Source organism: Hakea prostrata, chromosome 5, assembly GCF_041222555.1.
Source record: "Hakea prostrata isolate BN-2017 chromosome 5, UWA_Hpros_2, whole genome shotgun sequence".
Classification (NCBI taxonomy): domain Eukaryota; kingdom Viridiplantae; phylum Streptophyta; class Magnoliopsida; order Proteales; family Proteaceae; genus Hakea; species Hakea prostrata.
In genome coordinates this window covers 16,096,362-16,109,669 of record NC_142604.1, presented here as the reverse complement: position 1 = coordinate 16,109,669, position 13,308 = coordinate 16,096,362, and the positions used below count along the sequence as shown (strand labels likewise).

At 35.0% G+C, this 13,308-nt stretch overlaps 2 protein-coding genes across 2 annotated transcripts; both read right to left on the bottom strand.

Annotated features, from left to right (window-relative positions):
- Window positions 1-215: 215 nt before the first annotated feature.
- LOC149015425 (uncharacterized) lies at window positions 216-2,618 on the bottom strand. The gene is made up of 2 exons (XM_089156529.1): window positions 2,491-2,618; window positions 216-759 (listed from the first exon to the last, which is right to left on the bottom strand). The coding sequence occupies exons 1-2, from the start codon at window positions 2,616-2,618 to the stop codon at window positions 216-218; spliced, it is 672 nt and encodes a 223-aa protein (XP_089012655.1).
- A 5,195-nt stretch (window positions 2,619-7,813) lies between these two features.
- On the bottom strand, window positions 7,814-9,045 carry LOC149015424 (SEC14 cytosolic factor family protein / phosphoglyceride transfer family protein). The gene is made up of 3 exons (XM_089156377.1): window positions 8,846-9,045; window positions 8,464-8,725; window positions 7,814-8,308 (listed from the first exon to the last, which is right to left on the bottom strand). Exons 1-3 carry the CDS (start codon window positions 8,928-8,930, stop codon window positions 8,089-8,091), a joined length of 567 nt encoding a protein of 188 aa, XP_089012503.1. The 5' UTR covers window positions 8,931-9,045; the 3' UTR covers window positions 7,814-8,088.
- Between the last annotated feature and the right edge of the window lie 4,263 nt (window positions 9,046-13,308).

Sequence of the window (13,308 nt, the reverse complement as noted above, 5' to 3'; positions counted from 1 at the left end):
ATCGACAGGGCCCTCCTTGCAAGAGCATCCGCAACTGCGTTTATCGCTCTTGGAACAAAACAGAATGAGCACGAGAGGAAAGATGAGCATAACTCCCTAATATCCTCCACCGGAGGGCTAAGCATGGGGGGGGGCTGGAAGCATTGTTTATGTATTGGACCGATTTTACAATCGACTCTACGAGAAGATGATTACAATCTTCGAAAGTGCAAATATCAATCCAGCCTCATGGCGATAGCTTCCCCTTCCAACACCGAGTTGCATAGTACCGGTTCAGAGACTGCCTGTAAAATTTCTCCTTTATGATTTCGCAGAGCATAACCGACACCACCTTTGTCACTTCCTTTACACCAAGACACGTCTGAATTCAACTTTAATTTACCTTGAGGCGGAGGTTCCCATTTTTGTTGATTTTCATCAGGTTGAGCATTATTTAGCACTTCCTCACCTCCTGTTGTCTTGATTACCTCAAATTCAGAATGTTCTTTTTGAGCTGCCTCAATAATTTCTTTTGGGGTAGTTTGTTTTCTCCCAAAAATCCTGTTATTTCTTGCAATCCAAAGGTGCCAAACAATGAAGGAACATAGGTTGAGTATCGATTTGCTTACCTCCTTTCCAATCTCTTTTACAGCAGACCAACTTTTGATCCATTCTGTTAGTAATGGTGTTTCCTCAGGTGGAATGTATGTAAGTGAGCTACCAAACCATACTTGCTTTGCAATCGGACACTCAAAAATAATGTGATCCATAGTTTCCAGACTGCACCCACAGTATGAACATGAAGGATCAATTTGAATCTGCCTTCTAACCAGCTCTTCACCCGTTGCTACCCCCCGTGCACATGCTCTCCATAGGAAATTTCGAATCTTTGGAAGTGTCTGCCAGCTCCAAATCGAAGACAAGTTGAAGATGTTGCATCAGCCATTCTTCAGTGCTTATCGCAAACCGATGGAAACAAAGCCTAGGCATATTTAATTTAATTTTGCTCAGAATAAAAAAGGCTTATTTATTTATTTACTTAAAAATTTGAGAAAAATACATTTTTTTTAAAGACATGACATGACAACGACGTGCAAGGTATTCAGATAAGTATTCAGATAAAATTGAATGTGGGGTCCACGGTCCATACTGCTCGACTTGTTTGCTTTTGAGGAAGGCTTTATTCTGGTCTGACTTGGAATTCACCGGTTGACAATCCTACTTTATTTGACTAAAAAGAAAAATAATCTTATAAGAGTTTATGTTTGCCTTTTTCAAAGAGTTTTTTTTTTTTACGTATGAATCCTTTAGTTGGATCATAAACAGATAAACTACTCTTAATATATTATGTATAGGTCGCAATGAGACTAACACGGTAACCGCTATTACGTATATTCAATTTTCAAATATAAAAAAAAATCAAAATGCTTTTGTTTTAAATAACATAATGTATTAAATACTTTGAGAGGCATTTTGATCATTTCATAGTTAAATTTGAATATACTTAACGGCATCTAACGGTGTTAGTCTGGTTAAGGACCCACACGTAATATATTACACTATAGGGACCCAAAACATTAGTTTGTGGTCTACTAAGGAGACCCACATACAAAGTTTAAAGAATCACGTATCGGTAATGTGTCGGTTGGGTGATTTTAAGAGACGTTTCGCTTCGTATTGTATCGTTTCTCAAATACGTATCAATAAGTACAGAATTAAATAAAAATGACCAAAATACATAATTCAAGCAATGGGTAGGCTTCCATAATGTTATTTCAGTCTCCATGTCCATAGGGTTGGTTTTGGTTGGGAAGACTCCCCGCAAGTATGTGTTTCTGTTAGGTTTTCCAAATTTCAATTTCTGATATAATGTTTGTCTTGTAACTCAATTTTTGTATTCTTCAAATTCTCCAATTATGCAATACCTTAAGTTAGCTTTGATGATTATTGATTACTTCAAGAGGAATCCTTTTTATTAAGATGCAGATGAATCGCGCTTTAATTTAAAATTTTACATGGCGTATTGCAAAATGAGTTCTTTGACAATCAAAATGATTGGGACTTTTAATAGTTTGTTGAGTAAATGAATTGCCCTACAATACTACAATAACACTAGTATCTCACCCAAAGCAAACTTAAAATCTTTTTGAATACCTGTACGATCAACAACCAAACTTAGCAAATAATACTATTTTTTTTCACCAAAGACAACCCCTGTGTGTACAACGGGACTTCCAAAAAATGCTAAATATCCTGCTAATACCTGATACAACAACCTACAAAGGTATTTGCAGAAAGAAAGTTCCCCTGCAACTTGTTATGCATTTAAAGTTGAAGCATCAACACTTAATCTAAAAAATTTGCTCATCCCATGCAACAGAATCTTGATCTCCCTAATTCTTGGGGTGTTCTTTGTTTTCTCCAGCCACAAACTCATGAACAACTCCATCTATCTCAATCAAACTAAACCATGGTGTCTTTGTGATGCCTTTTTCTCTCATCATCTTTTACACTCTTTCAACATCAGCCCATCTATCAATGCTTGAGTAGGCATTTGCTAGCAGCACATAAGGAGAAGCACTACTTGGGTCTAACTTGATAAGCTTCTTAGCAGCCCTCTGCTTGCTCAACCCAACCATAGCTAGCACAAGCACTAAGAAGACTTTTGGGAACCAAGTTGTTAGACTCCATGGGCATGGTTTGAACTAAATGCCATGCCTCATTGATGTACCCACCTCGTGCAAGAATGTCTACCATGCATCCATAGTGCTCCAATTGTGGGGAAATCCTAAACACTTTATTCATTTGCTTAAAATGACAAAGACCCTCTTCAATCAACCCAGCATGACTACAATCACTAAGAACCCTAATGAAGGTGATGTTGTTGGGTTGTAATCCTAGGGGGAGCATTTCATCAAAGAGCCCAAGTGCTGCATTTCATCAAAGAGCCTCTCTCTGCAAGTGAAGATATCATTGCAGTCCAGCAAAGATTATCTCGAAAAGGCATTGCCGCAAAAACTTTCATTGCATCATCAATAGAACTGCATTTAGCATACATGTTAAGGAGTGCAATGCCAAGACTTGCATTCAAAGAAATCCCATTGTAGTCAGAATAACCATGCACCCACTGCTCTTCCTCAAGAGCACCAAGGTGGGTTGTAGATGAGAGCATAGAGATAAGTGTCGCCTCGGTAGGTTCAACTCCAGCACTACGCATCTTCGAAGTTCCCTGAAAAGTCATCATTTGGAACTCTCCTCCTCAGCTTGCTCAATTGCACCATCACAGTAGATATATTATTTTCCATGACAGAATTAGTGCCTGTGCTAAAAACACAAAACTTCCAACTTATAACCTCATCTAAAGCCATCTCTATGAAATCAAATTTTCTAGTCCAAATTGATTCAGCCTCATCAATCTTGGGAGCACTAACTTCGTTATATGCAAGAACCCCAAAATCCTTTCAATGCAAGAGAACAAGGACTAGAAGTAGCCCTGCACCAAGAGAAAGAACCAAATAACTAGAATTCTTCACAACCAAAGAAATGATCCTTATTTAAGCTAAAAGTAACAACCCAGTCATTGGGACAATTTTTGTTGAGTTCAATACACAGAATCCAGAAACACAACAAAAGATTCACACGGGGCAATACTAAATGAGGTGACAAATTGAACTATCAACAAACAACACCCCTCCCCCCCCCCCCATGTTGGAAGTAACCAGTTAATTAGAAAAGGGATTGAATCCAAACTTGAAATCAAACAGAAGAAAAAATGAAGTGAGTTCTTCAATTAGAAGGGGTGCAAAACAGAGCACATTGTCAATTGAAACAACTCAATTGATACTAGTGTAATAATTTCAGATTCTAGTTCCAGTATGGCAAGACAAGAGAAAACCCATCATATTCTAATTTTGAAGGTCTTCACACTTGTTGGAAATACATCTTTACATGTTGCACCCAAAGCCCACAGATGAACCAATGGTAATTAGTAACTGAACTTAGAAGTTAGAATTTTCAAACTAAAAAGATTGTTATTCAACAGGAGTCCAAGAGTCTCTTCTTTATAATCTAGGTGTCAACCATGACATAAGTAAAACAGTAGCCCTCTTAAATATGTGGTTTGACAGCTAGGGTTACAGCTAGAGCTCAAGGAATTTTCTGATCTCCCTTCTTTCTATCAATTCCTCGTCTGATTCTTCTTCATGGTTACTGTGTACTGACATATTTTTTTTTCTCTACACTAATCTGTTATGTTTTTCATATTCAACCCACCATTGGCCCCCCTTTTTTTTCTCCCCACTTTTTTTTTTTTTTTTTTTTTTTTGTTTTTGTGTTTTTGTTCTTCTTGCTTACAAACAATTTTTTCCCCCCCCCCCCCCCCTGCGGGGGGTGGAGGGGCCATGGCCCCGGATTTTTAAAATTTTATCCATATTCCCCTAATTCCTTTAATTTTTCCAGTTTTTCTCTTCCTACATGTGAAATGTCACTTTTGGCCCCCACAAATATTGTGAACAATTTTTAAATGTAAAATGATGGGTATAAATGTCATTCCTAATAAAAAAACTAATCCATCAATCCCTATTTATTCTCCCCTCTCTTCTCTCTCGTCTTTTATTCCTATTTATTCTCTTATGTTTCTATAACGTGGGTTAAAGGAAATTTTTGAAAAAAAAATCTTATTAGGTATTCAAAAATCAAAATATTATTTCTAATTAAAAACTAACTCTTCATTCCTATTTATTCTCTTATCTCCTCTCTTCTATCCTCTTTTTTCCTATTTATTCTCTTCCCCTTCTATAGCGTGGCTTGAAAATTTGGAAAAAAATCTACTCCACAATTAAGTCTCTTTCTCTTTCTCAATTTATTTATTGTTTCTTTTTTCTCTTTTCTTTTGTTATTCTTTTTAATTTGATTTTATATTATATGTTTCTTTATTTCTTCGCAATTTTTGTTATTTGATTTTGTATTGTGAATAAAATGTCTATAGTTAGTAGGTAATTAACTACCATTGATTTGCATCTCTTACCTAAAAAAAATTTTTGGTTTACATCTCCTACCAATGAAAATTTTGGTTTGCATTTAACTTTTTAGGGTTGAAGTCATGTGTATATTTTTTTTTATATTGTTGCTTTAATTTTACCTATAGTTTGTCGAAAAAAAATATATCATTATCAATAATTTATCATTTTTTCAAATATGTGTGGCCCCACAAAATATATATGGGTCTATTCTTTAATTTAATAAAATAATTTAGCGGTGGGACCCCAAATAGGAAGGTTACTGGCTTTCATTCTTCGGCCCCCCCCACTATTGCATCCTGGGTCCGCCACTGTCTACGAGGCAGAAAAAATGAAAAGATGAGAGGGGAAAAAATTTATAAGAAATGCACAGACGTATCATTATGCTATCTTTAAGAGCAAAGAAGTTCTAAAAGATGCAAACAAAATAGAACGAAAGACTTAGTAACTCTTTACTTGAAAAATTATATCTACAAATTTGTGGTCATAATTACTCTTATGAGGCAATGGAAACATTTAACCGCAGGTCTGCAATTTTAAAACCCAGATGCCAAATTTCAAAGCAGAAAAATGATGGAAGAGAATGTGAAAGTAGAAACCAGTGGATGCATGTGAACGATTACAATTGAAAAATATCTCTACTGATATAGCTCAAATAATTTAATCCAAACAAACTCAAATAGTCCAACTAATTAATCAACCCATTTGAATTCATGAGAATCTAAAAGGAAAGAGAGATACTTCAAAGTTCAAACCAAGGAACAACTCATATTCCATAGCACCGAATTGATAACGAAAGCTTAGAGGAGCAAGGAACCACAATTCAAGATATGAGTAACTTTAATCGTCTAATGGCAAAGGGAGAATAACACCAAATCAACATGACATACCTAATTACTGGATTCACTGCACAAGTCGATCGAAAATCAGCACACAATGAAGACTAAATCGAAAAGGAGAACAAACGAAAGTCACCACGGACTCGAACAAGAAAACCCAATAACTTTATCGAAGCCTTGCAACTCATCACGGACTCACAAAACCCTTTCGCCCTTTCTTCCCTGTTTTATGAGGCATCTTCCAGTCCAAACGAGACTTCTTGTCGTCAAGACTCAAGAGCATAAATGAGAGAGTTGGTTGTAAATTGCAACTCCGGTAGTAGGATTGACACTTAGAGCTTCTCCACTTCTGCTTCAAACCTCACTGCTTTGGAACTTTGAGAAACTCGAGAAGCAGCAAACTTTGGTACTCTATTTTATCATTTATGAGATTGGTTGGATATGTATCGAGTGTATCGATATGTATTGTGATGTATTGTTGTGTATCGCACAATATGTATCGCTTATTTTAAAATCAAATTTATACTTGAGAAACGTTTATCTGTATCTTAACGTATTGTCATGTATCAGTCGATACAACAAGTGACACGAGACGATATGGCAAAATAAAAAGTTGGACATGTATTGGCCTGCGTCGTATCACAACCTGCGATTTGATACGATACGATACAGAGAGATATTTTAAACCTTGCTAACATATAAAATCTCTTTTCCAAAAGATAAATTATAAGAATTTGTTCGCTTGACAAACACCAATGCTTCATAAATGAGATCAACAGTTCCATTTTTTTTAAAATATGAGGTGTACATGTCTTATCATACTTTTTTTTTTCTAGGTAAAGGTGTGGCTCATCATACATATAAAATAATATATAATATTTCTCTTTTTTTTTTGAAGTAATATTATCTCCTATGATATAATTTTTTTAAAGATCTCCTATGATATAATCAAGGTGCTATAAACTGATTTAAACAAACTTCAGTTCTAAAAATTGAATGACATATTATGGTGCTGGATTAATTGTATTTATATACTTAATATTGTATATTCATAATATTCCCCCTTCCCCCAATATAAGCTCGCTGGCTACAAAAAAGAAGAAAGACAAAAGATCACTATGGCTTTTCTACTCATTGCTTTTTATTGTTAAGTATATACAAATATACAACACTAACTCAATAAACCCTATGATGCATTTGTTTGACAACTCGTTTATTTGCAAGGTAAAGGGGGTGGGGAAAAAAATAGACAGGGGACCTATTGATGGTGGACTAGATGAATAGGAAAGAAAAGGAAATGAGTAGTGTGAAAAAAATAAAAAATGTGGCTTTCATGCTTTTTTTTTTTTTTCTTTTCATTTTTTCACAAGGTTTCACCTAAAAATATAGTACTTCTAAAAGAACAAATGGAAAAAGTTGAGTACCATATGAATAGACATACTTTCTTAAATTGAGTATACTTACTTGCTTATTTTCCTATCTCAATAAACTAAACAAATCATATATTATGATTTCATTGAAAATATGATTTGTTTGTTTTAATACAATGAGAAAATGAGTAATCGTCTAGTAACGTGACATCAAATTTTTCCACACACCTCTTTTAAGTGTCCTATACTTTTAGGTGGGACTATATGGGAAATGCAACAAAATGAAAATATTATTTTATTTATTAAAGAATTAAAATTTTTTATTTTTTATTAAATTCTTTTCTTTACTTTTTTTTATTCTCCACCCTAAGTAAGACTAACCTTCCGGCAACAATTTATTCTTTGCCAATAAAGGGTTGGTGGAATGATTGAAAACTTGAGATTCTAGGTTTAATCCTTATTGCATATGTAATATCCCCATCTTTAATTTCTATATATATAAAGTGCCATTGTTAAAAAAAAAACTCTCACGCGGGTGAAACCTCAATTCTCAACAAAAAAAAAAAAAAAATACAAATTCATATGCTGGATTTATGCACAAAGAAAATCGAATGAATATTTACAGAAAAGGACAAAATATTAACATGATATGCCCGTTGGGTGGGTCCCTTTCAATTAACCAATGCTCATTTTCTATTGCTGTACAAAAGTATTCTACCTGGTTACCAAAAAAAAAAAACAAAAGTATTCTAACTTCTAGAAGTCCAAAAAGATGAAAACGATAGAAGCAAACAAAACTTCCCTAGCGCATCATAGAGGACATCGGACCCTAGGCCCTAACCGTCACCAACAATATATTGTATAAAGAATATCTGGTTCCTTCTATGAGATGCACCTCATGGAGTACGCACGAACACCCGAGTCCATCGTGGGAGCACCGTACACCCGAGGATGATCACTCTCCAATCCATAATCCATCATCGGACGGTACTCAAGCTCCTCATCATGATCGTAAACGAACTCCGGTATCTCAATATCGTTTCTCTTTACATGTTCCCACAGAAACTCTAGCCTGCTCACGTATTTCAGTTTCCCGTACAACCTGCAACACAAAATAAAACCAATACCCAAGTGTCACTAACATGCGCCGCGGGCATGAAATTCAAAGTTCTAATTTATCATTGTTGGAAACCAAAGTAGTAAACCACAGCACAAGGTAGCCTATATACTATCACAGAGTCTAAGATGCACCATTACCCTCCGCTGAAGAGAAAACGACCGAACGTAGCAAGAAAAAGCCTGGACTGAAGACCAGGATGAACAAAGTAAACCGCTTCGATATTTTCTTTGATTTTGATCGGGATCGCCTCGTAGATCGAACGTAGGGTCGAAATTCCTGGAAATTTCACGTTTCTCTGAGTATCTGAGTGAATGTACACCACCGAAAACGGTCTCCCTTCCAGTTGAGGGAAGATCTTCTCCTCTAAATAGTTCTTGAGAGCTTCGTTGGCAATCCTCGCTGGCGATGGCGTTGGTAAGAGGCAAAGAGAAAAATTAATCAGAATCCACAAATTAACATTCAAAGAAGATTGAGAAAGATGAATTTTCATAAAGATCAAGAAAAGAAACACGATCTTACCAGGGAAGAACTTTCCTACGATACGGAGAATCTTTCGTCCGCGTTTGTCCCTTCCCTGAACCTTGAAGACGTCAAATTTCTCCATGATCTGGATTTGTTTCAGATAGAGAAGCACAAGAATTCATGACTGTAGATGCAGAGTTCTATTTAAGGTAACAAGAAATAAAAGAGGATTTCTGGATTTGAAAAAACAGGTGCGATATCTGCGCTTTCTTGAAGAGATAAAAGATGGTAGAAGGGCTTATATAGTTGGGAGACGGGGAAAGGAGAAGTGACGGGGATCAGAGAGAGCGACACTTATCCGTTTGTGTGAGACTCGGAAAACGGGGAGAAGATTTCGAGGGAATATTCTGTAGCATCTACTCTTTTGGACTACGGGGGACCTGATCTGACGGCTCCGTCTCGTTGACGCGTGTGAATCCATCGGCACATATCCGTTATCCAAAAGTTCTGAAATAACGACTGAGTTTTACCGTCCGATTTCGGTTTCACGTGAATGCCGTTGATTTGATTTCGAAACGTATCATCGGTACTACTCACTAGGGTGTGAATACGTTATGGTATCGGTAATTCGGTACCGTATCGTATTTCAAACCACCATATCGAAACTGTACAGTATCGAAATGAAAATAGTATATTAAAAACGTTTTGGTACGGTTTCGGTATAAAATCGGTACGACAGAAGGAAGAAACGGAAGGACAGACGGGAAGAAACGGAACAATTCGATATGATTTCAGTATAAAATCGAGAGGACAAAAACTTAATTAAACAAATAAATGCTTGGAAATTTGCAAATCCTTCTGAGTATTTCCTCCTCGAGTATTTGCAAATCCTTCTCGAGTACTTATAAAAACAAATAAATGCTTAATTGATTTCCTCCTCCTTTTATTGTTATCAATTTTTTTTAAAATTTCTTTTTCCCTTCAATGCTTATCTGCTCGAGTATTTTATTTTATTTTTTTCTTGTATGTGGCGTATTTCAAGAGAAGCTGACTTATACTGTGAAATGGAGTGTTGGATTTTTGTTTTTAAGATAAATAAATAAAATAATAATATAATTTAATATATTATTTAAATAAATTTTAAAACATTAAAACTCTATCTTCCTAATGTTGTTTTAGCCTTCTTGGACTCTTGTTTGATTCTTGCTTCTATAGAACTCTTATGAATGTAAAAATTCATAAAACTAACGAAAATATCAATTATATATACGATGATTGCTCCTAAGTGGAATGTATGCTTTTAGAGAGGTAAATATGGATCACGCGCATACTCGAGCTAGGCTGAGTCAGGCGTGGTTGCGGTTGTGGTCTGTGGACCCTAGTCTAACCAGGCCATGAGATATTATAATATTATTATTTTACCCTTGGACAAATAGCACTTACATCCCTTCTTACTTGGTGATGGGTGAGTCCTCCCCTAACAAATGGGATTTTTGACACATCCCCTATTAATGATTCATTTTATTGTTAAATATTTCTAAAACTCCAACTCTCTTGCTTAAAAATATAGTCTAAACCAACTTGGACCAACCCCTATTGGTAACCCAAATTATCTTTAATTATTAAAACCCCAACATACCCCTTCTTTTTTTTTTTATCAACCGATTGAAAAAACACGAACTACTTGATATCAAAATGCAATTTCAATACTGAATTATCAAAAAGATATGTTGGGTTTTTAATAATTAAAGATAATTTGAATTTTAACTATGATGTTTTGATTTTTAACAATTATTTTAATTGCTATGGTGATTATGATAATTTAGGGTTTAAACTAAAAAAATATTTGTAGCCAATGGTAGTTTGGAGTTTTAAGAAAGTATTTAACGATAAAAGTTAAATTTAACTGAAAAAGTTAACAGAGGGGAGGTGTTTGATATATTTGCTAAGTAAGAGGGGAGGTAAGTGATATTATCCAAGTAAGAGAGGGTGTAAGTGCTATTTGTCCAGCTAAGAAGGGAGGTAAGTGATATTTACCCTAATTTAAATAATAATATAAAAAAATTGCCTTATATTTGACAATTCTTATAATGTAATTTATTTTGCACTTCATTCAGACAATTCTTATAAGTATTATATTGATCCAGTTAATACTCTACTGGGGCAACTTGATCCAGTTAGTACTTTGCTGGCAACTTGATCTCAGCTGTGACTGAATCTTTACTTCTCATATTATAATATGTTTTTATAAATTATGTTTTGCTTAACTTATGATTGTGTTTATATTACCTTTCTTTTTAATCATCTCTTAATACTTATGATTTTGGTGTTGTTTTTATTAATACTTGTCGAAGCTCAGTAGAGTTAGCTTCCCACCATGTTATTGGCTTGTTGAAGTTTGTAAAACATGGTGGCTTAGATAGGAGGAGAACTCCCTCGTATATGATTTTGGTGTCATTTTTATAAAAATTGACAAGAAGTGTTTGCACCATCAATAACTGTGTAATGGGTTGAATAGGGATTTGTAATGGGTGTAGGGGGATTATCAGTTGCAATGGAAGTGGGCTGCCTATTGTAGTTAATATCAGCAAGAATCTGATTGAGTCTCTTCCTTGCTTGTAGAGAATTTCGTGAGAAAACAACATAATTATAATGAAGAAGAGTTAGCTAGTTAACGAAGAAGACACAATTTCAGTGGCAGTTTTTTGCTTATCAAGACTGCGTTGTGGTATGCAGTTCCTTGGATGCTTGTGGGGAAGGAGTTGTAGCCTCTCTCTACTATGCTGTAATTTTTCTTTAGCTCTTCTTTGTAATATACAGCCAAACTACCAAAGATTGCGAGAATACCGACCAGTAAAAAAGAATTTTAAGGAATAAGACGACAAGATCAATTAAGTCATTAACAAATCAACAAGAGTTTCACATTTATGATAAGTTCATATATTAAGAAATGAATAACTGACTTGCAACACAAACGAACCTTCTTCATTTCATGAAAGGTATTCACAACATGACCACCAGCCCATGATTCCAAGTTGAGACTGAAACAACTTCAATGTTAGGAATGAGTTTTCTGATAGAATCAGGAGCAGGTGAACCCTGAACCAGCTTTCTAATTCTAGTGTGGTAGTTCCCTTGGTGGAAAAACAGAGCAGCTAGACTGATCATATGCTCTTTACTCTTTGGGTATGTAGGTTTGAACAAGTGAGCTTGACTAACCAACACAAACAGAGCAGCTTCAAGGCTTGCCAGCATAACACAAGGGCAACAAAGTATGTGGGTCTTGAATATCTCACCATAACTACACCAACATCATCACATTCAAATCAGTAAACATGATAACTCAAAACAATTCTCAAGTGAAAACCCATAAAAAATGCCAATCTATATATAACATGTGAAGAAAAAGAAGCCTTTTCTGCCAATCTTGAACTGAGCTATGAGATGGGGTTTCAGGAATACTTTTAGAATAGGTTTATCAAACGCCTATTTTCAAACAAAAATTTTATTTAAGCATAGAAACATGTAAAAATGGTTTTACATAAGAATTGGTCCCCTGGAATAGAAATGTTACCAAACGCATACTTATTGTTGAAATTCATTTCCTTTCCCTTAGGCTTACTTAAAAAAACTGGGCTGTCTTACCCATTACTCCTACCATTGCACTGTAAATCCATTATGTTTGATCCATTCATTTACACAAAAGCAATCAAGGTTGACCTTTACATAAGGGTCCTCGTAGACCCTGCCCAAATACTCAATTGCAGTTAATGGACCAAGGGAGCGTGAGGGGATGGATTTGCAAAAATGCAAAAGGGAGAAAAAAAAAACAAATATAGGATTTACTTGCAGCAGCGGGAGGAAGGAATAAGAAAGAAAATGAAAACATTTTGTTGAAAAGTTTCAAATATGTGTCATATTTTCACTATATTCCTTATTGTTTAATAAAATCTCACTAAATATATAAGACTTTTAAAAAAGATGAGGTGAGAAAAGCAAATGCTATGTAAGTCAGATAAGTTTCTGTCAACTTTTCTATTCCATTGAAATAAACAATTCATATTTTGATTTCATAATAGAAAAGGGAGTTTTGGCAGAAGAGGTGACAAATGACAATGAGGGTTAATGATGGCAAAAGAAGAGGATGACCTATATGGTTGTTGAGAATAGGACATAAGGATAAAATCATAATTTCAATTTTTGTAAGTTAAAGATCATATATGGTAGGAAGTTTTAGTAAATTTACATTGATTGAAACTTGGTGAAATTTGCCCATTTGAGAAGGTAGCGAACCGAAGTAAGGGGAAAAAATGATTATCAATTTCTTAAGATATTTTTAGATGAATTTCTACTCAAATTTTATTTGTTTTCTAGGGGTTTTTCTCTCATATTTTTTACATTATTACTCTATTTTTGTTTCTACCTTCGACAATGAACAACATGTGCGAAGAACAAAACTAAAAAGCCAAATCTATCTAAGAAACTAAAAATGGCTCAAAAACCCACTAAACGATGAAATT